We start from the raw sequence: 23,243 nt of genomic DNA on the forward strand, positions 1-23,243 counted from the left end.
ATTATTATTTCACTAGGGAGTGGGGAAGGGGCGACGATCTTTCTTTCAGTCGCCTGCCAAGAGAGTAACAGACTGAGTTCAGTCTTTAAGCTTGGCCTTGCAAACAGCTGCTAAATAGTTGCCCTCCTTACCGGACATCCTGGCTGATCTGTCGTTCCAAGCGATGACGCCGTTCTTCTAGCTGCTCAATAGGACTGGCTTCTGGAAACTCATAGGGGGCGCTACGTACCTCACTCTCTGCCAATGAGCGCGTGAACAGCTCCTGTGTAAAGAGTTTCACAAGAACAGGTTAAGCATGGAAGATGCTTTAAAACAGCAGTATGGACATGCTAAAGAGATCAAGTGAACAGTGGCAAGGTATAGGCACCACAGTGAATGTTCCTAAACCGCTCAAACACAATGCTACATTTGCTCATTCACAAATACAATACCGCAAAATTGGCAGTGTTAAATTAACTTACAAACTGTAGATATGAAAAAGAACTTCCATATAGTCAGTTTATGTACTCATTTAACACTTGCAGAAACCTATGCCATTAAATTACACCCCATTTAATCAAATGTACATGCAAAAATGTATAAAACAAAGACCGATTTATTTTAAATTTTAAAATGGCTATCAGAAGTGCAGGGACAGGGATTTAAAGTAATTTAGGTTTGAGAACATTTTTTTTTACAATTTCATATTATTGACCTTAAAAATCAATCCTCTCAGTTATATTTTTAACAGATACAGTATACAAGACTAATAACTGTAATACTATTAAAGTAAAATAATAAACAATTTAAATTCATGTAGAAAATCAGTTTTTTTAAAGGAAAACATGTATGATTTATCCATAATTGGAGGGTGGAACATTATGCTTAAAAAGGTATGCTGTGTCATTTCACTGAAGACGCTATTTTGGGAAACTAACAATTCAAATAGCATAACTTATGCAAAGTATTGTTATACCTTCCTTCCACTCTTTCTTATAGTCAATGTTGGATCTACTGGCCAACTTCCTCCTTTGATCAAGGTCCCAGTATGCTTCTGCCTCATGAATTCAATATTTTGTTTTAATGAATAAAAGTTGGTTATTTTTGGTGTAAATGTCTTCTTCAGCATCAAATCTTTGTGTATCATTAAGCCACAAATTGTAATGTAATACAGTATATGCAAAAAATGTTTATAGAGACAAAAATGACAACCTTTACAAATCCAACACTCTAAAGAAATGTTATGGCAGTGAAGGTCTGTCAGAATACATCCTACAGTGTATTTGAATACATCCTCAGTGATGTTCCCAGGTTCATCCTTTGTTTCATGTCTTTCAACATCAGGCGTACCCACCCAGATAACCAAGCCATGGTTAAATCCGGCTATAAAGCCATGTTCAAGCAGCATTATGTTGCAAAATCATTTTCTTCTCAACCATAGCCATCTTGAAGTTTTCTCTTCTGTCTCAGTGATGCTACAAATGGCTCTACTTCTACTTACTCCACTGATAAACAGAATGCTTAGGGCTTTGTAGAAGCTTAAAGAAGCCCAGCTAAATCCTGACAGCCAACGTGCACTTTACTTTCCTGCTCTGTGTCCAACAGTAATTTACTGGTCCATTATACCTGGCCATTTTAATTTCATAGATCTCCTCCAATGGCGTTGACAATTCCAAAGGGATTGCATTTTTGGTTAATGCAAAGACTAAAACATCTGGAATCAAGGTGGTCTCAATAATGTGCTGTGAGAATCACATTTGGTTTTCTAGGTTAGTTATGTCAGTTCATTGCAGCCTCGAGGATCAATGCTCTTTATTCAACTACTTTGCCTTGCTGCTCTTCACATCTGATCAAAGCAAATCTTTGCTCTGAAGGGGATTTATACGTGAATTACTCTTTCAGTTATAATCCAGTGGTACCTAACCGCCTCCAAGAGCATTCATATAGCTGTTCAGCATCTGCTTCCTTGGAGCATAGTCAGCAATCTAGTGGCTCCACTTTTCACCAGCTATGCAGGTCTGTAAAGAAAGTCATATGCGTATTGGACCAAGAACTTAGAAGTAGAAATCGTTGACAACGTTACCCCTTTCAACATCATCATCCTTTCCCATCAGACAAGTTTCTACAGTACTTTTAAGTTTTCACCTGCTTCCAGAAACAGACTCCATGGTAACTGTAAGGTTATTCATAATGGCCCTAATTGGTGGTTCCCTTACTCCAATATTTGTTTAGAGACCCATAAGAAGTAGCCACGTCAAGCCAGAGCACTACCACTTTACCCCAGCTTTTCCATGCTTCTCTTAGTGCTTCTCGTATAAGGCAGGACACATCTCCTGTTTACTCCACAAAACTCAGATATATTTGGGACCCCTTGCTTTTTTAACTGATAAATCAAAGCCATTCTTGATGAGAAAACCCATCAAACTCCCTGTCATAACAGCAAACGAAAGATAAAGATCTTTCTTTGACATTTAGCTAGGAAATATTTCAAAATAGTCAATTATTTTGAAGTCTTCTTCCCTAATACTTCTTTAGAAAATCTCATTACTCGGCCACCTTCCCTTCTCTTCTTGATGACAATCAAGATTTTGAAAACCTCTGGAGTAGCAAAATGTTCTACATAAATAACTTTTATGATACACCACAGGGGCAAGGTCTGAACTTAGCACTGCTTGCTTCAAAACTTCCTGTACCTCTTTCAAGAATGTCTCCCAAATGTCAAAACTCAGTACTTCGTAGATCCACTAGCACAGAGATGCAGTAGTCACCCAATTCCTGCTCCCTTCGAAGGTAACTGGAGGAACTTTGGAGCTACTGGCCAACTTCCTTCTTTGAACAAGCCAAACTCCCAGTATGCTTTTGCCTCAGAAGCTGTCACATGAAGCCAATGGGACTTGCTCTGAAAGCAGTGTATTTTCTAGCTCTTTCTTTTCGGGATAATTTTCTCCATTTGGGCCTACACATTGGTCATCGGCTTCTTTCCCAGAATTAGCTCGGCCAAATGTGGTTCCTCCTTCTAACTGCTCAAGTCTTGCTGTTTCTTAAGGAATTTCTGCTCTTGCTGGATCTTACATATGCTACCACACTCCAGAAACATATGATATGCAAGACTGGATACTGCTGCCAATGAGTCATAGCATACAAATAAAAAGCTCACCATATAACAGTGTAAGTAAGGAAAAAATGTACATTATCACAATGATAGAAAGTACAGTAACTACTGGCAGTACAATTGCTTTGTGAAGTAGACACATGAAATACATGCATTACACGCAGGAAGTTGTTCCTTTCACTATGTTTGGTTACGTCGGCTATGTCCTGTTCTCTGATCAGGGTACAACGCTGAATAGAGGTCTGTCTGCATGGGCCTGAAATTAAAGCCTGAAACCGACCCGACCGGGAGACGCTGAGACCTGACCTGATCTAGTAAGTCTGAAACCCGAACCCGATTTACTTGGCATACTGAGATGAGTGCAATAAATAAAAATATTGTGGGATTAGAACAGCATTGTAGCCAAGGCAGTTTGCACCACAAAAAGCAAAAGGTCTAAAATTAAAGTTTATGTATTGCATTATAATACAGTAAGAGCTTTACCAACTTACTTACACAGATTTGCAAAGCAGTGTTACACAATGATAATTATAAGCCATTTGTCTTATACGTTTTCACTGGTAGTGAACTGGGAACTTTTGTTGCTGTTCCAAATGAACGAAATTGTTGGGCAAACACAGAACTATTTACAGTTATGATGAAGTCATTAATTTAGTAAGAGTCGTGGAGGAACAGAATTGCATTCACTGTTGATGGTTTTAGTGGAGTTCTCTTCTGGTCTAGCATTCTGCTTGCTGCGTTAAAGTTCCATTCACTGCTGCTGTTACTTGCCCAGAGGCTTAAGGCCAGGTTTATACTTAACGCAATGTGATGTGTGCGCGTGTGGACACTACTGCTATGCAAGCATTGTACTGTGTATGCACACGTACTTTACGTAAATCTAGCAGATTCCACCATGTGGCAGTGCGAGATGATATCACAGTGAGCACAGGTTCGGCTTTGCTGCATTGTGAATTGCCTGAAACACCCATTAAACTCCGAGGACACCTTGCCATAAAATCTCAGAAAAGGATGGATGTTTAATGATTAAATCCATCAATCCAGGGATGTGCCCATTCCAGCAAGTATCGGGCGCAAGACAGAAGCAATGCCTGGATGGGGCATCAGCTCATCGCAAGGTGAATATAAGAACTCTCATACACTAGCATCATTTTAGCATCAACATACCCTCAAACATGCATATCTTTGAAAGGAAACCGGAGCACACTGTGGAAACCCACTAGGAAAACATGCAAACTCCAGGCAGGGAACATCAGGGACATGACTCCCTGAGAGACAGCAGTGCTACTACTCCACCACTGTGTTGCCTCCACATGTGTAATTATTAACAGTATTCATTATTTAAATGAAGTTAATGATTTATTTGTAAAATGTAATATATATAGTTTAATGTATTTCATCATGAAAGTGATAAAGTATAAATTTAAGGATTCTAAATGTGCAGAGAGCTGGAATATCATAAATTTAATGTGTTCTGTGTGGTGATTGCTGCTTGCCACTGCGGTCAATGTAGGAGGAAGCCTCAGAAGCACGTAGCAATTAATTACATGATTTGATGGTCTACTTCAATGATAAAATAAACTACTAAAATAAACTACAAGATTAAAGTGGACATTTCGTGATTAAAGCCGAAATTTCCACTTTAAATCACAAAATACACCTTTTCACTGTGTCCCTAACTTTTTTTTTTTCTCTGTGGCTCAAATACGCCACTGTACATTCTGAAAAAATGTGTCATTACGATGGGGAATATGCGACACTTGAATATAAAAGCACCACGAATGCATTTGTATGTCTGCATTTTACGTCATCACATCGAACCATTCATTAAACATCGTAGCATGCACATCGATCTTGTACGATCCGCATAGCGGCTTTCTGTCACATGTAGATAGTAAACAGAGACTCTGACATCATGTTCAGACTTCACCACACTGTGCCCCCCAAACTTCTTGCTGGTACTGTGCATAAATTGCATTAATTTCTGAAGATGTGCTCGGAGGACGCGTCAAATGAACGCTGAGAATGCATGGCAGCCATGATGTGTGTGCGTATGTGTTCTGAGTGTGAAGTTTAAACCGGCCCTATCACACTGTCAGCCAGCTTATTAGACATGTTTGTTTCATATATTTCACTAAGGAATTGTACTTGTTCTTAAAAAAATAAATAAATACAAGCAAAACACACATACACACAGGCTCGCATCATTGCCACATTTATCCCATTAAGGATTTAGTTCAGAAACAGAAACATCAAATGAGCTTTTATTGTTATATTTGTAATGTCAAGAATTTGTAAAATTAGATGAAAAAATAATGAATTTAATAGCTTTTAAATAGTGTGCTACACAGCTCCAGTAAATGAATGGATGCTTCACATTCATTCTCTGATGGTAGTGAGCATTTTTACAGCAGTCCAAGCATCCATCCATCTATCCATCTATTGTTCAAATCAGCATTTACAGTTTAGGGTCGAGGACAGCCCTCGTAGGTATCCACATTTACGTATAAAGAACTGTAGGATATTGGATGAATGACAGTACTAATAGTTGTGGCAAGTACATATTGATGCAAGATTAAAACAAAGTGGTGACATGAGTTGCTCAATTTGTTAACAGTAAAACCAAAAATATTTAGAGTTTCAATGCTTCAAAGATCAAGGCACTTCTCCCTATTATTACGAAATGTACTGTGTTAATATAATTGCATAATCACCGAAACATGTAGTTTGGCATTTGAAGGCAAATTTATGTCCATTAGCATAACCAATAAGTAAAAGCACATGTCATTTATTTGAATGGTGTGTTGAACAATGTAAAGCTGTATCACAGTTACAAATTTATTGAGCACAAGTAATTTTATAATTCTGGATTTGTACACAGGCATAAGCAATAACAAAGTCTGATCACTCACACAAGAAATCTTAAAAACAGCAAAACAAAGGCTGTTTAACAAGAGTTCTGAAATAAAGGATTCTGACAAGTTTTATTTTTACACAGGAAGCTTTAGAGTTTGGACAAATTAAAAAAAAAAAAAAAAAATGGAGGGGCAGACTTGGAAAATTAAAAACAGCACAAGTTTCTGACACTTGAAATTTGAATTATTTTGATTCATTCTTTAACTATTACTCCTTAGAAATATTTTCTAACCAGCTAATGATGCAAATATAAAATTTTGCAAAAGCAAAATGTTACAAACCTAGCGGACTGATTTTTGGTTCACTGACAAAGCAGACTTTAAAAGCATATTGTTACCAAAACAGCTTAAAAGAGCTTGTTTAAATGAAAATATCCTCACTTACCTTTTATTGGCTAACTAGAAAGATTACAATATGCAAGCTTTCGAGGCAACTCAGGCCCCTTCTTCAGCCAAGATGTAATCTTGCCTGAAGAAGGGGCCTGAGTTGCCTCGAAAGCTTGCATATTATAATCTTTCTAGTTAACCAATAAAAGGTGTCATTTTGCTTGGCTTTTTTCTACATTCATAATGGCTAACACGGTACAACACCCTAGTACTACTCACTTACCTTGAAATTCACCAATTCAACAGCACATATCATAACTTCATTTCTTATATTTAGAATGGATTTAAAGCATTATTTTTCAGTTGCTATAAAGAAATTGTCAGTGAATACATTTAGAGTGTGCACATGCTGGGATAAATCAGGTAGTACATGATACATCACTCTTTAAAATCTCTCCCCCTCCCCCCAAGATTATAAACTATCTATTTGTTCTTACACTGGCACACGTCTATCTCTGCCACACAATTAAATTAAAGCCTAGCATGTTATTTTGATATTACGAGTGCTTACTTACTTAAATAATAGTTGGGTAACTACTCAATGGATATACCAGTATTGTAAGGCTAATTTCACTGTTAGTATTTATATATTTTATATTGTATTACAGAAAAAGGCACAATATTGTTTACTTCAAAAAATGAAGGTAGTTTAATTAAACAAAATTGAATTGGATTTCTGCTTTGCCATGATACCAAAAGGTAGTGAGTATCACAAAATTCCATTGGCATTATTACTGAATTCGAAAATTCTGGCATCAAGAGATCCCTAGTGGTTTGTTACTTTTTATGTCAGACTTGTTAAAAAAACAATAAATCTTGTTTTTGAGTGTGAAGAAACCAACCTGAAGATGCAAGCATTTTCTAACTCTTAAAGCAGATCAGTACATATAATTTAAATATCAGACAAAAAGGTAGTTGGGAGGCAAGATTGGTAAAAGTGTTTCTTTTCTAGTAGAGCCAAAGACTATGACTAGAATAGGAGGCTATCATGAAATACTTCAATGAGACTATGACATCATGGTCACAGTTTGTTTTCACAATGTGCCATCATGCAGATGACAAAACTGCAGTTGAAGTATTGCTGTTCTAGTTTTTTTTCCATTTACCCAAAATGCACAGAAAGATAAAAATAAATAAAGCCCCATAATTAAGATTAAAAAGATAACAAAAAAGACCCATCCGGTCCTTCTTTGTATTGGTTCATTTTGTAAATGCTCGAGTTTTACAAAAATACAGCTGGAAGTTGTACTTGGCTGCAAGAGCATATAGCTGGTTTAGCTGATGTCAGTGTTAGTTGGGCTATTGACTGAAGTTAAGCACAGCAGATCAGCAAAAACCAAAGATATTGACAGAAACTGTTGTCCTGCTCAGCATAAAATAGTGCTTAGAAAATTAAACTCTAAAAGGAGTGTAAATGTACTGCCACAGTAAATGGCATTTTGAAAAAGGCACAAGAACCAGGAGAGGAGAGAGATATGTGGTCAAAAAACAAAAGTTCAGAAGCCATAAGATCATTCACTAAAACTAGGCACCCGATTTCAAAGAGCTAAATAAAATGTTTGTCAAAAAAATAACTTGCAGAGACCTGTTTCCTAATTGACTTTTAAGCTACTCAAACAATACAATATCCACAAAAAATGTTGATATCACACAATGCACCTCTGGTTGATCAATAGGGAAACAAACCATAACCAGCAAAAAACAACATGGTGGCTGGTAAAGAGATAAAAAAAAAATAGAAAATAAAAATACATCTAAAACTAGGTAAACAGGAGAAGCTACAGACTGCTATAACTAAAATAAAAGAAACCATTTCTTCTTTAGTTTCATTCTCATGTCTGTGTACATATGGACTGCTTTGAAAGAGAACTGAAAACTGCAAACCTCCACAATCTTAAAATAAAGGTCCAAGTCCATTTTTGGGCACATTCACATTAGGCCAATTTAAAGTTATAAATTAATCTAGTACACACAATTTTTTGGCATGTGCAAGGAAAAACTGAGTAATTGGAGAAAAACCCATACATGCAAGGTTAGAAATGTGCAAATAAAACAAACAGGCAAGAATTTAACTCCATCTCCTGGAGCTGTGAGGAAGCAGTACTACTTAAACAAACACGCACACATACAGGTACACAGTGGAACTTCCATGAAAGAAAGTCTTTATTCCAATAGAAAGGTGATGTTGTTGGCAGTGTCCTTATTACTCAAAATTTTCAGATTATCTTCAATTAGATTTAAAAAAAAAAAAAAACTACAGAAAAAATTAAAACTTACCAGACCACAGGCAGTAATTGTATGAAAAAGACAGGTAAAATTTTGCATGGTCCCCACTGGGAAGTGAATCAGGAATATACCAGACATTTTACATCAAACGTTTGTTTGGCAGAGATAGACATTGTGCTTTTGACAAGGTATTCTCTCATTCTAAATTAAATTTAGACAAAGAATCCTTACTCAGTATGGTATGGTCAAGGGAAAATGGCCCATAGAACTAATAATTAAAATAAAGGATAATACTCATAGCTGTAGCAGCTTTAGCTGGGAACGAAAATGTTAAATGGGACCATGGTAGCTGAATAGTTGAAGGGTGTTATCATACAGTATTTAAAAGGAGCATACAGTTTCCATTTCTAGTTTCTTAACTTAGCCATCATCAAAAGGCTGAAAATGTTATTGTTTGGCACAATGAACCCCTTGAAAGTAGATATCTCTCTATTAAGAATAAAAAAAATCCTGGGATGAGACGAGACTTTTTAGCCTGGGATGAGACGTGACTTTTTCAGAGAGATACTTTCATGTCCCGCAAGACGAGACTTTGTGCCAAGAGATTTAGACAAAGAGTAGATGACAAAGTAGAACATCGTAAAGAATTCAAAAACGTTGGCACAATACACATGCAGAGCAGGTTAGAGATAATGAAAGTACTAAAATTCAAAAGCCTCAAAAAATGATAGTAATGATTGCATTAGTGATAACAAACAGAAATTATTACTCGGTGAAATAACGGAACAGCTAAAAAGATATCGAATATATTGTTTGGTTTTAAACTTTAAGTCGGAGACTTGCAGTTCGTCTAATTCATGTTGCCATCAGGTAAAAGTAGCGTTTCTTCTCAATGAAGAGGCATATCCACGAGAATTAAAAGATTTGTTGTTTGGTGAAAGTGAAATCCTGCGAGTGAAATCATTTCTCATTATTGTCAGACACATTTCTTGTAGAAAGAAAGAAACAATATTAACTCACGGGCAGTTGTACGTTGTGTTGTCACGATGTAATTACAAACACGGAATCAAAATTCATTGCGATATTGATGAAAAGGTAATGAAAAGGTGATATTTGTTTGCGCTAATGCTATCTTTACTATTCTTTTTTTGAGACTTTCAAATTTTCCTACTTCCATTATCTCTAACCCGCTCTGCATGTGTACTGCGCCAACGTTTTTGAATTCTTTAAGACGTTCTACTTTGTCATCTACTCTTTGTTTTATTTCCGGCTCCAGGCGTGGTTAAATCTCTTAGCACAAAGACTCGTCTCACGGGACGTGAAAGTGTCTCTCCGAGAAAATCACATCTCGTCTTCTTCCAACCTTCCAAGATTTTTTTTTTATAATAGAGAGAAAAGCCTTAAAACTTTGCAAATATAGCAATTTTTCAAGACACAAAAGATTGCACACATAATGTAAAACAGCGCATCCATGTTGTTTTTAAAAGAAAAGCAAAAATCTAAATTCTTGTGAGATTCAGTCATTTTATACTTCAGCCATTTTATACTTCACTTTTCCAATTTTGCTGTTCATCTTCCTTCACAGCAGCCATTAAGCTCCAGGGGTGAGGATTCACTCTCAAGCACCATTATTAACATTATTGAATGTTGATGCCCAGATTTAATTACTATCTCTATTCTGTAGACCTCTAGACAATAATAGCTGAAAAATGCAAACTTGTGATCGCTTATATTCTTTTACTATATTGAAGCTTACTTCTTTATTTCGCAAAGATATTGCCTGCTGCTGCTAGATTTATATAGCTTCAGTGTGCTTCAGTGAGAGAGACTATTGAGCAGGCGCACAGCATACATCAAATGACAAGAACTGAACAGACAGGGTAAGAGACCATCGCAGGTCGAACACACACATACACTTGAGCCAATTTACGATGCCAATTCACCGAAGTTTAATCAAGTGGTAGTGCAGAGCTATCATTCCTGCCACACAGTACCAGGTTCTATATGGAACCTGCATATTCTTACCACATATTTACACATTGATTCATATCAGTGAATTTACTCATTCAAAAACATTATGCTCGGTTATTTTATTACCATATCCTCAGCAAGGGTGATTCATCATGCATAATAAATAAACAAATAAAAAATAGTTTTGTGGTGCTTTAATCTGCTTTATCACACACTAAGACTTTGCACAAGACACGCCACGGAAAAGGTAGTATCCCAATTTCAAAGGCTTTTAATAATAATTCTTTACATACACACAATTTTTACTTTATTTTACCTCAGCAATTTCCTTGTATTTTCCATCCATTGATGTACGCAGGTCGATTGGAAAGTGCTTGAGGGAAATAGGAGTTCCAGGTAAGGATCGCTGAGTTGTCAAAGGGTATAGGCCTGGGGAACTTTTCAGATCTGCAAAATACAAAAGTAGGTCACCCCTTCTGTGTAGAATGTACATTATGTGTAATAACCTACCTTTAATGTGCAGGAGATTTGTGACATATGCATTTAAATGTAGGCATTTCTTAAGTATCTTCAAGAACACCACAACAAAACAATACAGGAAAGCAACTCATATTCAAACACTGCTGTTTTCATTATAATAATAATTTTCAGGTTAAATTCCAGGAAATGAAAATTTGCAAAGCGAATTACCAGTTAAAGTAGCATATATGTATTTACACTACTGTTCAAAAGTTTCAGAACATCTCAGTTTTTCCATTTGTTTCTTCAAATTTAATCAGCTGAAATGCAATGAATGACCTAAAATGGTGAAAAGATAACAAGTAAACTGCCAGAAGTTTAAATTTTACATTTAGGTTAACAAAAACTGAAAAAGGACATTTCAGAATATTACAAATGGGCCTTCTTCAGGGAACAACTAATAGATTACAACCTACAGATGTTATACAGCAATTAAAGTAAATTAAGCCTGGCAAGTTGAAATAAACAATTTGCACATGTGTCTCAACTTGTGTTGATTACTTTAAAATCCTCGGTCTGTCTTAAAGCAGAGTTGGAACAGGCTTTGTTACTATACCCTCTGAAGTACTACTTGGACAGTATTACACTGTAGAAAGCTGTAAATTCCAGCTTGTCATGAGAAAATGGCAATTAACAAATAAAATGAGACAAATCATTGTTACCACTAGAAGTGTAGGCCTTTCACTTAGAGAGAAAAAAAAAAAAATCAAAAGTGTCAGTGTCCACCACAATCCAAAGGCAATTGGAAACAGGAAGAAACTCTGATAGTTAGAGATCTGGCAGACCCAAAGTCACAACCCAATCAGAAGACAAATTTGTGAGGGTCACCGCCTTGTGTGGTAGGCATCTCACAGCACAACAGCTTCAAGCACAACTTAACAGTGGTGGAAAAAAAGCAAGTCTCAATTTCTACTGTGAAGAGAAGACTCTGTCCAGTCTGTAGTAAACAAGCCAGTAGTTCAAGTTCATATTTTGTCCTTTAAGGAATGGCTTTCTTACTGCCACTTATCACTGCCCTGTCAAACCTGCAGCACAAAGTCTCCCCTTCACAGTAGAAACACAGACTTGCTTTATTTCGACCACTGTTAAGCTGTGCTTGAGGTTGATCTTTGCTTTGTTGTATTCACTGCTGCTCTGTAGTGATCACAAGTCCTGTGATGCACACCTGGAAATAGAGGGTTAACAAATATGAATGGAGAGTTGATTGAAATTTAAAGACAGACAGAGGTCTGAAGGGCAAGCTTTTCTACCATTAGCCCCAAAAGATTGTGGCTTTGGTTTTTACAGTATTGTCATGGAAATGCTGGGATAGACTGCATTAAAATTGTGAGGAACAGTACTTTAGGTTCAATCAGAATATTAGGTGTTTGCTGGTTCAAAACATGGCTGACATGTTCCAGAGTACAAGATCTGTACTTTCAAAACCAAAAGCAAACCTGCAGACTTTATATCAACTGCTTGAGTAATATGAAAATGAGAATGTTGCAAACTAAGAGACTATAAAAGTACTTAGGAACTTTTTAAATGTTACAGTACATTTTAATTATGAAGTTATTGTGTGAACAAACTTTTCTCAGCATTTCTACAAGAAAGGATTACATCTACAAATTCTTTTTTTTTTTTTTTTGCATAGAATCCAACTTGCCATCCTGTCCCCTTACATTTTCTTTGCCTTTGTTTATGGTTGTATGCGAACAACACCCCTATTATTACTCTTTTGTCCTTTCTTCTTCCAACTCCATGAAAGTCAATGGACGATCCTTCACAAATATTGATGTCATTACTAGGTAAACATATATGCACTTTTTTATATGTAAGACTAACATTTAGTGCCCTTTTCAAGGAAATGTTGATTTCTTATTGCAGGGCCCACTTAGCTTGTTGGTAACTAGAGCTGCAGCCCCTCAGTAACAGGAGAGGGTGAATGTTGAGAACCACTGTGCCAACTGGACATTCAATCATCTGTGATTGGCAAGCTAGCAAGCTGTAAAACTAACTGCCTATAAGTACAACATATTTAAGACATTTTTAAAATGTCTTTTGAAACTTTAAAACTACAAGCAAACCCTTGCTCCAGGACTACACCTAGGCATTCAGGGGCAACTGGGCGACAGACAACTTGGCAAAAACACAAGTGGGTGACAGACAACTTGGCGAAAGGACAACTCGGTGAAAAGACAACTCGGCGACATTGTTTACCAGTTAGGTTCAAAGAGATTTTATAATGATATTTAAATGACAATGTAGGGCACCGGAAAACCCACAGAATCATCTGCTTTATGAGAGTCCCAATACGTTGAGAGTAAAGATATTCCTTAAGCCGTACTCACAGGTCACCTTTTGTAATCTAAATATCGTTGTCATATGATTACAATCAATATAATTTATATAAAGGATTAGCAATTTTGGTTGCAGAAGATAATGCAAGATAGAGTTTGTTCCATCTGCAGAATAAAGTTCGTTCGTCAATTATATAAATTTATTTTCAACATTTTAAATCACGTTGTCATTTAAATATAATTAAAAAATCTCTTTGAACCCAACTACAGTATTACCTAACTGGTAAAGGATGTCGGCAAGTTGTATTTCGACAAGTTGTTTCTTCGCTAAACTGTCTTTCGCCGGGTTGTCCTCTCGCCCAGTTGCCACCAAACCACACCTAGGATCTCCAGATATACATTCTTACTTCTGCAATGCAACATCAGTTAAACAGCAACACTGTTTGTGAGAGGGTAGCCAGCAGAAACACTTGTGCTCTCAAGAAAAGACCATTGATGCTCATATGAACTTTGTAAATTGCCATTTGGATGATTTTGTTCATTTCTGGAAAATTATAAAGCCTAAAATTATTATCAGGATTTATGGCTAAGGGAAAGGCTAAAGCCAGAAAATATGACTCTTTAATTCATAATTTAATATTGCATTGTAAGATGAAGGAGGATTAAAAAACAAAACATTAAGGAAAATAAAGGGTAAGTAGGCAATTTTAATGAAACTGGATCATGGAAAACATCTGCAATTCATTGTTTACAGGAGCACTAAAAACCGACTGAGTGCTCAAGTAACCCACAGATACACAGTTAAGGAGGATGGCTTAATGGCTGCTATGGCAACATTTGATTTTAATAGGATCAAATTTAAGTTTTATTAGAATAGATTTTACTTAGCTTTACACAGAACTGTAACTTATTAACTTGATAAAAAAATTTGCATAAATAAAATATTTCAGAGCAGAAAGGAAAGAAACAGCAAAAAAAAATGTGCATGCTAGGCAATAAAGACCGTGCAAAAAAAAAAAAGATATAAATCAAATTAATTCCATTATAAACTATTACTGTGGTATTCTACATAAATGGCATAGTATTTCCAGTGTCCTTAATGTTCATCTCTACAAATGATGAGATTAGAAACCCATTGGTCCTCTTTCCAAGCGATAAATGTCTCAGAGCAAATTTTGTATCATTTAAAGCGAAATTAATAAATATTACGGGAGAAAAAAATAAATTAGTGTTCTTGCCAGACAAAGCAAACTGGGATGAACATATTTTCATTTTGTTAAACCTCACTACAAAACCTGCTACAATGTGAGAATATTAATAAAATATTTCATAAATATTTATTGTGAAAACGGCTCATGAATGATTTTCTTGATGGCATCATTTACCTCACACAGAAATTTACTTAATAGAATTTTTAAATCACAGTTTAATTTTTTCAAACAAATTAATACTTCATTACAGGTCCTGCTACAAGCTATGTCTCCAGACATAGACCAGGTTCACTTTTGGGAAATGCACCATGGAAAGGTAGTTCCTCTTACAGTACCACCTCAAAAGCAAAGTGGCATCAAGTGAACAAGTAACAAGAAAAAAATAGTTTTATGTTTTGTTTGTATTAAATGATCATTTAGTATAGTCAGCGTCAGGCTTTGCTGGGAAAACCACATTTGAAATTGAGCAGGATGAACCTTTGTACCCTGCACATGTTAATCACACATCCTTTTCATGGCACCCAAAACTTCAATCTATACATTGATTTTGCAGTTTCTTTAACTTTGTCCCCACTTTTTTTTTTAGGCCAATGCAAATAAAAATACCCTCCATTGATCTTTTGTCAAGGATGAAACTAAACTGCATTTTAGAAGTTTTACTAATATCCCAGATTATCTTTTCCTTTACCATTTGGTCTACCACCTTTAACCTCTGCTACAGACACTCAACTACTTAATAAATGTCACCCTGCAAGGGGTCTTTTGTAAAGTGGAATAAATGCATTTGTTTTCTGATCAGCTACATTATTGCCTTCTCTCACATACCCATGACCTGTATATACAGTGTCATCGTTTCTTTTGTATGGTAAAAAAGGGTAAGTCATCAATCATTAAAAAGAAAACCTCTTAATATTTCAAAAATAAATGGGAGTATTTAAGTAGTGTTAAGCATGAAATTGAAATTTAGGAAATTGTTTAAGAATAGTTATTAAAACAACTCTACTTGCCAGAGATGAAGTAATAACATGCACCTACCATACTTGTGCAAACTAAAAAGTAATAAACTGGAGTGCTTATTATTTGCAGTGATCATTAATCATTAAAACCAGGCTCATGGGAGCAGTAAAATGCATGGTTAACTGTAATTTGAGTGTAAGGTCAGTTCTGTGGTGTCAAGATATGATGTACTTCATGTTTATTAAATGAATTATGGGGGATGTTTAGCCTGCAACATCACAATCCCTAGTACAATCTATAAACTTCAAAGCAGATGTGATTAAATGATAGATTGTATTATATATATGTCCCTTTAATACAGTCGAAAAAGATTCATAATAGATTATCTATTAATCTATTATGAATCTTTTTTGACTGTATTAAAGGGACATTGTGACCATAAAACATTATTCCTTTTAGTCAATATTAAAAACACATCAAGGAAATAGTACTTAAAACAGTTATTTACATATCCAGTGATTAAACATTATTATCACAGAATATGAACATGTTGGAGAAAAAAATAATTGAATAAATACACTCATTCACCTGGGGTAAAACATTGTCCAGTGCGAGAGTCTTTTTACTAGCTGAACCTTTGAATCAACAGGAAACAGGTGTGCATGATACTGTATGCCTTAGTTTTTCAGTCACCAGAAAAAAGTAAACAAACAAAAAAATAAACTGAAAGCAGTGGAGAGTTTGGCATGAGAGAGAGAAGAGAAAAGATACTGTAGCTCTTTTATGTAATCCACATTGCACTCCTTCCGACCCTACTCTTTGGCCTAAACATAAGCAGCTCAGTATATCCTTCTGGATTATAAAATGATTATTTCTTTTTTCATAAATCATGCTTTGCACAGCATGTGGATAAATACAGTGCCCTCCATACTGTTAGGGACAAAGACACATTTTTTATTTACCCCTCCACTTTACAGTTCATACTTACGAATCAAACAAGTGAGATGTACTTAAAGTGCACATCCATCCATCCATTTTCCAACCCGCTGAATCCGAACACAGGGTCACGGAGGTCTGCTGGAGCCAATCCCAGCCAACACAGGGCGCAAGGCAGGAACCACTGCAGGACGGACACACACACACACACACACCAAGCACACACTAGGGGCAATTTCAGAATCGCCAATCCACCTAACCTGCATGTCTCTGGACTGTGGGAGGAAACCCACGCAGGCACAGGGAGAACATGCAAACTCCACAGAGGGAGGACCCGGGAAGCAAACCCGGGTCTCCTTACTGCGAGGCAGCAGCGCTACCACTGTGCCACCATGCCGCCCTTAAAGTGCACATTATAGACTTAAATTTAAGGATATTTGCATACATTTGGGTCATGCCATGTAGAAATTACAACACTTTTTATACATGCAATTACCTCCCCCCAATTTCAGGGGACCATAATTTTTAGGACAATTGGCATCACAGGTGTTTGTGATTACTCAGGTGTGTTTCATTGCTTTATTAGTGCTGACATAAGATACCTAGGCTTGCTTTTATCCTTTGAAGTCTATAGTTGCCATTGTTCAACATGAGGAAAAGAGCTCTGATAATGAAAGTCAAACAAGTCATTATGAGGCTGAAATACAAGAATAACACCATTAGAGACATCAGTAAAACTTCAGGATTATCTAAATCAACTGTCTGGGATATCATTAAGAAGAAAACACACTGGTGAGCTCTGTAATCGCAAAGGGACTGGTAGGCCAAGGAAGACCTCCACTACTGATGACGAAGAATCCTCACTACGTTAACGAAAAGGCCCCAGACACCAGCTCGAAAAATCAGAATCAGTATTTAGGAGGCAGATGTGAATGTGTCAAAGACAATTATCCACAGAAAACTTCATGAACAGAAATACAGAAGTCACACTACAAGATGCAAACCACAAGTTAGCCACAAAAACAGGATGGCCAGGTTATAGTTTGCAAAAATGTACTTAAAATTCTGGAAAAAGGTCTTGTGGACAGATCAGACAAATATGAACCTGCATCTGAGTGATGGAAAGAGAAAAGCGTGGAGACAAAAAGGAACAAAAGCCCAAATCGAAAGCACACCACCTCATCTGTTAAACATGATGAAAACAGAAAACTTAAGGGGCCAAGCCCTGAAAAAGTCATCTTCGGCTCCACAGAGCATCACCAGAGAATATACTCAGCATCTGGTGATGTCTATGAATTGCAGAATTCAGTCATTGTATGCAAAGCATATGCAATAAAGTACTAAACATGACTGCTTCAATATACCCATGATTGCCATGTTGCAGTCATTATGACTGTCCTAGTCATTTATTAATTTCAAACAAACAAAAGTTTAATTCTTACAATGGAAGTGGTGCCTTATCTGTGGCTAGTTCCTGTGTTGTAGCTGATGCGAATACTACCTAGACACACTATGCCTCTGCAAATAGTATAGTTGGATTAAGAGAGTCAGGAAAATGGAAAAGAGTAAACATCTACAACTCCAGCAAACAGGCTCAATTAGCTTTCTCAAAACAGACCAATAAAAACAAAAAAGTCAAAAGAAAACTATGATTTAACTCAAGAGCAGAAAAAAATTATATTGAAATATGATAACCACAGGTCACAACAATAAAACTGAAAACAACAAACAGACTAAAGCAAAAAAAAAAAAAAAAAAAAAAAGAAACTTTTTTTTTATTGTTATTCACTAAATACTTTTATGCCCAAGTTAATATTAAGGCAAGATCTGGAGGTTCATAATATACTACTTTCCATCATACCATTATTTTCCTTATACAGTACTAACAATTTACTGGGTGGAAAAAGGAAAGGCAAGATTTTATGTGGGAACATCTAAATCCACCTATGAGATCCATTTAATCCAGTATAGGTTTGTTTGGGACCATGGCCTATTTAGCAGCATAGACGCATGTAGGAGCAACCCTGGACACTGAACCAGTACAATATTGGGTAAATTCAAGTAAAGACAAATTTTCACCCACTAAGTCACCAATTAATCAATCGTGCACATTTGGTAGAGCAAAAAAAATAAAAAAATAAATAAAATAAAGTTCATGAAGAAAATTTGCACTTCACACAATGGATGTCTGGAATTAATGTCATATTTCAATCTCAATAACCAAATGACATTTTTAAAGAATGTCCTGACTCTTCACAGCACTCCACTGGAAAAAAAGAATCCAAACTGAGCACAACCTTTATATAGTATCTTCTATACAGTGTTTTTGACACAAACCCCGAGTTATTTTCATAACCATGCACAAGTTTGTTGGTTTCTGTGAAACATAATTTTCTTGTGAAAATGAAATGAAATGTAGAATGATTTTTTGCTGCTGTGACTCTATGCCAATGCTACATATACCAGAGGTATAAGGTATGCCTATAATCACATTTACAATTTTTACACATATATTAAACAGGAAATTATGCACAGACTGATAAAAACTAAGAAAACACAGGCAACTGTTACCATATAATAAAACAACAAAATTATCATTTGAAAAGTTAAAACTATACAAAATGCCTAATATCAATAAACAGCAATACTCAGAGGCAGCTAAAGCCACTTCCTACAGTTAATTAAAAAAAAATTCTATTTTAAGTTGCATTTTCAACATTTTTGATATAGACAGAAACAGTATGCCATTTGTATACCTTTTGTGCTTCACTTTGGTACACATAGCAGATTAACACTTGACGACTACAGACTATATCTTTATATTTATTCTTCCAACATTATATGTTTTTTAATTATTCTGAAATATGAATAACTGGCAATAACAAGTAGCAAGGAAATGTCTGAAGTTACAAGTAATTAAAACAGTATTATCAGTCACTACTGGCCTCCTCCAGGGAATCACTTCCCCCATTGGCTAATAAAGAATTGCTTTATGAAAATGTTATGTGTCAGGATTTATCTCTAAGCAGTGGGGCCAGTCTCAGGTGTATTTTGCATTGCAGCAAGAAACTGTTTATAGGTAAATGCTAAACGACTTCATAATGCAATATCTGCATGCTAGTGATTTGCTGATCTTATACAAAAAGACCTTACTATCCACCCCCACCCGAATACAAGGCACTTTTTCCGGACAATACATTAAAGAGGCTAAGCATACAGAATCGAAGCCAGCCTGTCCTGGAATAGCGCTAGCAGCTACTCTATCTGTCGGGGGAGGGAAGAGGGGGAGTTGAGGGCAGGAGTAGATTGGCAGGCTCGAGCTCCAGCCTCCAGCATCACCTCAACCGTTGTGCTCTGCCACTGCCACTTGGCAATAACAAAGACCGAAACCAATGCGGCCAATAATAGGACACACCGCTGAAAGTACTTTGACAGTAACCGCCCGGCGCTATAATAAATTATCCATGAGCATACCTTTCTCTCCAGCGATTACAGATCAAATGACAGCTGGGTGAAGTCGTGCTTGCTTCTGGTCAAAGAAAAGAGGTATGCTAAACACAATGAAAATGAATTTGCTTTTCTTTTAGTTTAATTTCTTCCACTAGTAGATAACTAAACATTTAATACAATAGAGAAGGAAGTAACGGTGAGAGTCGCTAGCCGGTTAAGAAAGTCTATCCGCTTCCTATTCGTTCTTTTCCTCCCTTCCTGCTGCGGCGTAGGGAGCCCGAGAACAAGCATCAGTGCCTCTCGGCTATTAATTTAAATACCTCTGACAGCCGGCTAGCTCGTACCACTGAGTACACACTGACGGGGGAGGACAAAAGGCATCTTCACTCTCTTGCGTAAAAATGGTAGGTCCGGAGAGACACTTCTGAACTCCCCTTGTCTCCCCGCCCTCTTTCTCAATTCGACCACATACTGACACGTTGCGGGCTACTCTCAGCGAATTTGGAGGCTGAGCCAGCGACTAGCTAAAAGATTTACGAATTCTGGGATCACACACTTGGGGACTCTGCTCCCTAAAACATTTGATATTGTAATATCAGTAATAGGAACTTCGTTTCCTCCCATTTCTAACCCGCCTACTTATCTCAAAGCTGTGAAAAGCAGGTGCCTATAACAGCAGTATCTGGGGCAAGGCAAGGCGTAAACAAACCCTGCAAAAGCAGACTACAATTCGTTAAACAATTGTGGATATTATAATCATAAATATTTTGATCAATAACAAAAATGAATAAACATTTTAATAAAGTTGAAAAAGTAACTTTTTAACTATTAAAGACATAAATTAAAGCAGGTAAGGAATAAAGAAGTTCCGAGGTAGGATGGTTATACCCACTAATCACTATGACTCCAGGGAGTTGCTATGTGTTGTACTGTATGTTGATTAGCACAAGCGAGTAATTTCATTCTGTACACATGACAGTACTAACCCTGTAAACCCTATAATGGCTATAATATTGAAACAAAATTAAGCCAAAAGTCAACACATAACATGCATAAAGTAACATAACAAAAGACACATCAACCTTTATTTTATAGACTACTTTTCACAGGGCTTACAAAGAATACAGATAATACAATCTGAAACAACACTTTATAAAGTGTAACACAGTGATCCACCCAGTTTTTGAACCCTCTTTTTTCTAGCTATTACTACATCAAAAGGAACGGCGCAACATTCAACCCTGGACAAGATACCATAAATTGAATGCTCCTGAACATGGCCATCTCAGAGACTCTAAATCAGCCTAGCATAAGGAAAAATACAATTTATAGGAAAATGGTTAAATGCTCTGAGGAGTCTGGGTCAGTGATATCTTTCTAACATCCTTCCAACAAGCACCATAAACACTGTTCTGTTAAACTCCACAGGAAATGTAAAATTTAACAGTTACTTTTTGGCTTTCAGATTCCCGTCATCATTTTCAAATTGACCTCTTATTTGTATCCAATTTGGGTGAAGGAATAAGTTTTCCTCAGCAATGCCGCTAGGATGGGATGAAATGTGTATGGAGAATAAATTAATGTTAAATTGCTCATTAACCTCCCCTCTACTGACCAAAAGAAAAAAAAAATCTTCATGGCAATTACATTTTTTCCCATAACCCTATATGTGACCTGAAAAGGCTATATACTATCTAGGATTATTTAGTCTCTTTTTTGGACAATCTAGCAGTGCTTTCTCACTTGTATATGATTACAGATTAAAACACACACTTTATCCTGCTTACATTATATTGAAAAGCAATTTTTAATTATTGAAACTGGCCATAAATTGGACTTTGAAGCTGCCTGCATACAATTCCACAAAAAATAACATATTATATATACTGTATTAAATCATATCTATTCATCTCCTAGACTACTTAAGAGGCTCAGGGGCATGTGGAGTGAGTGCCTTTTTCAGCAGAATTACATGGAAAGTAGAAGCTAACAATGAACAAGATGTCTTTCAATTACCTAAGACACTCACATACTGTACATCATACACTCACTCACTCATACAAGGCCAATTAAAAGCCTCCAGTAAATATGACCTGTTCACCTTCGGACTGCAGAAGAAAAACTTGGTTTTCCAAAGGAAAACCCACACAAGTACAGGGCAAAAATGCAAACTCCACACAGCCAGTGCCCATGCCTAGGATTTAAAGACACAAAAGTAAGTCTCAATTTATTTCGGCTTGAATACATCAGTCCCATTTGGAGAAAACACAACACAATCTGTTCCCTTTCTGCTTCTGTATAAAAGAAAAAAATGATGAAGTCCCCAGGTAAAAATTATTGATTTCAAGTCTTGAACTGAAAAAAGAGGGCAAAGACATCCTCCCACTGCCCTGAGGCATACCGTATAACCAGACTGGAAATTTGTCAGCTCATATATGTATATGTGTGTGTGTGTGTGTATACATGCATTTGTGTGTATATGCATGTGTGTACCCACATGTGCTCTAAATTGATTCAACTGAAAGCTGGAGTTTAACTGACAAGTTTTCTATCTATCCAAACTACTTTCTGAGAATGTGCTACCATACATTTACTGCATTATTGTATCCATATATTTATTTTTTTTAAGCTGTAATTTCCAATCCTCTATTACAACTATGCACAGAATATGGCCATATTAGTGGCTAATACTTTTCAAATGCATAAATGTATGTGTGATGCATTAAAGACCTGGAAAATGGTTACAGTGACCTCCATAAATTAAAACCTTTGGTATCCAGACACAAGAACTAGCTGTAAAGTTCACTGCAGACAGAAACCAATGACTGAAACCATCCATACTGAGAAGAGATGCCATGTCCCGTTATTTTATTCACAACCACTCACAGAAGGATGGCACAGTGGTTAGTACTGGTGGCCCACAAATTCAGAATCTTAGGTTTCAAATTCTCCTACGTCTAGGTGGGTTTTCCTCACAAATCTACTTAAATATACTTTTCAAGTTGATTGGTGTTTCCAAATTGTTCTTGTGTGAGCGTGGGTTAGTGAATTAGTGGGCTTTAATAGACCTATGCCTTGTCCAGGACAGTTTCGTGCCTTGTGCTTAATGCTGTAGAGATAGGCTTCATTTCCACATGACCTTAAATTGCATTAAGCAGGCTGGAGGATGTTACCTCATTCACAACTAACATCATCATAATTCACTCTGAAGAGTAAACAGAAGCAGAAAACACACAAAACAGAAATACAATGACAAACATGACAATCATAAAAAATGCACTTCTAGTAGAAATAGGACTGT

General features: G+C 36.4%; 1 protein-coding gene across 5 annotated transcripts in view; it reads right to left on the reverse strand.

The window, feature by feature from the left end:
* Positions 1–23,243, reverse strand: part of ampd2b (adenosine monophosphate deaminase 2b) — a 162,442-nt gene that overhangs the window by 56,891 nt on the left and 82,308 nt on the right. For 4 of the 5 annotated variants that reach the window (XM_028797086.2, XM_051924989.1, XM_028797085.2 and 1 more), the window contains exons 2-3: positions 10,907–11,037; positions 132–262 (exon numbers count right to left, since the gene is read on the reverse strand). In XM_028797086.2, coding sequence (XP_028652919.1) covers positions 132–262; positions 10,907–11,037 — 262 coding nt within the window. Of the gene's footprint in view, positions 1–131; positions 263–10,906; positions 11,038–19,966; positions 20,258–23,243 lie in introns of those variants that run through there. The other variant, XM_028797087.2, reaches the window with a different exon arrangement.

Source organism: Erpetoichthys calabaricus, chromosome 3, assembly GCF_900747795.2.
Source record: "Erpetoichthys calabaricus chromosome 3, fErpCal1.3, whole genome shotgun sequence".
Classification (NCBI taxonomy): Eukaryota; Metazoa; Chordata; class Cladistia; order Polypteriformes; family Polypteridae; genus Erpetoichthys; species Erpetoichthys calabaricus.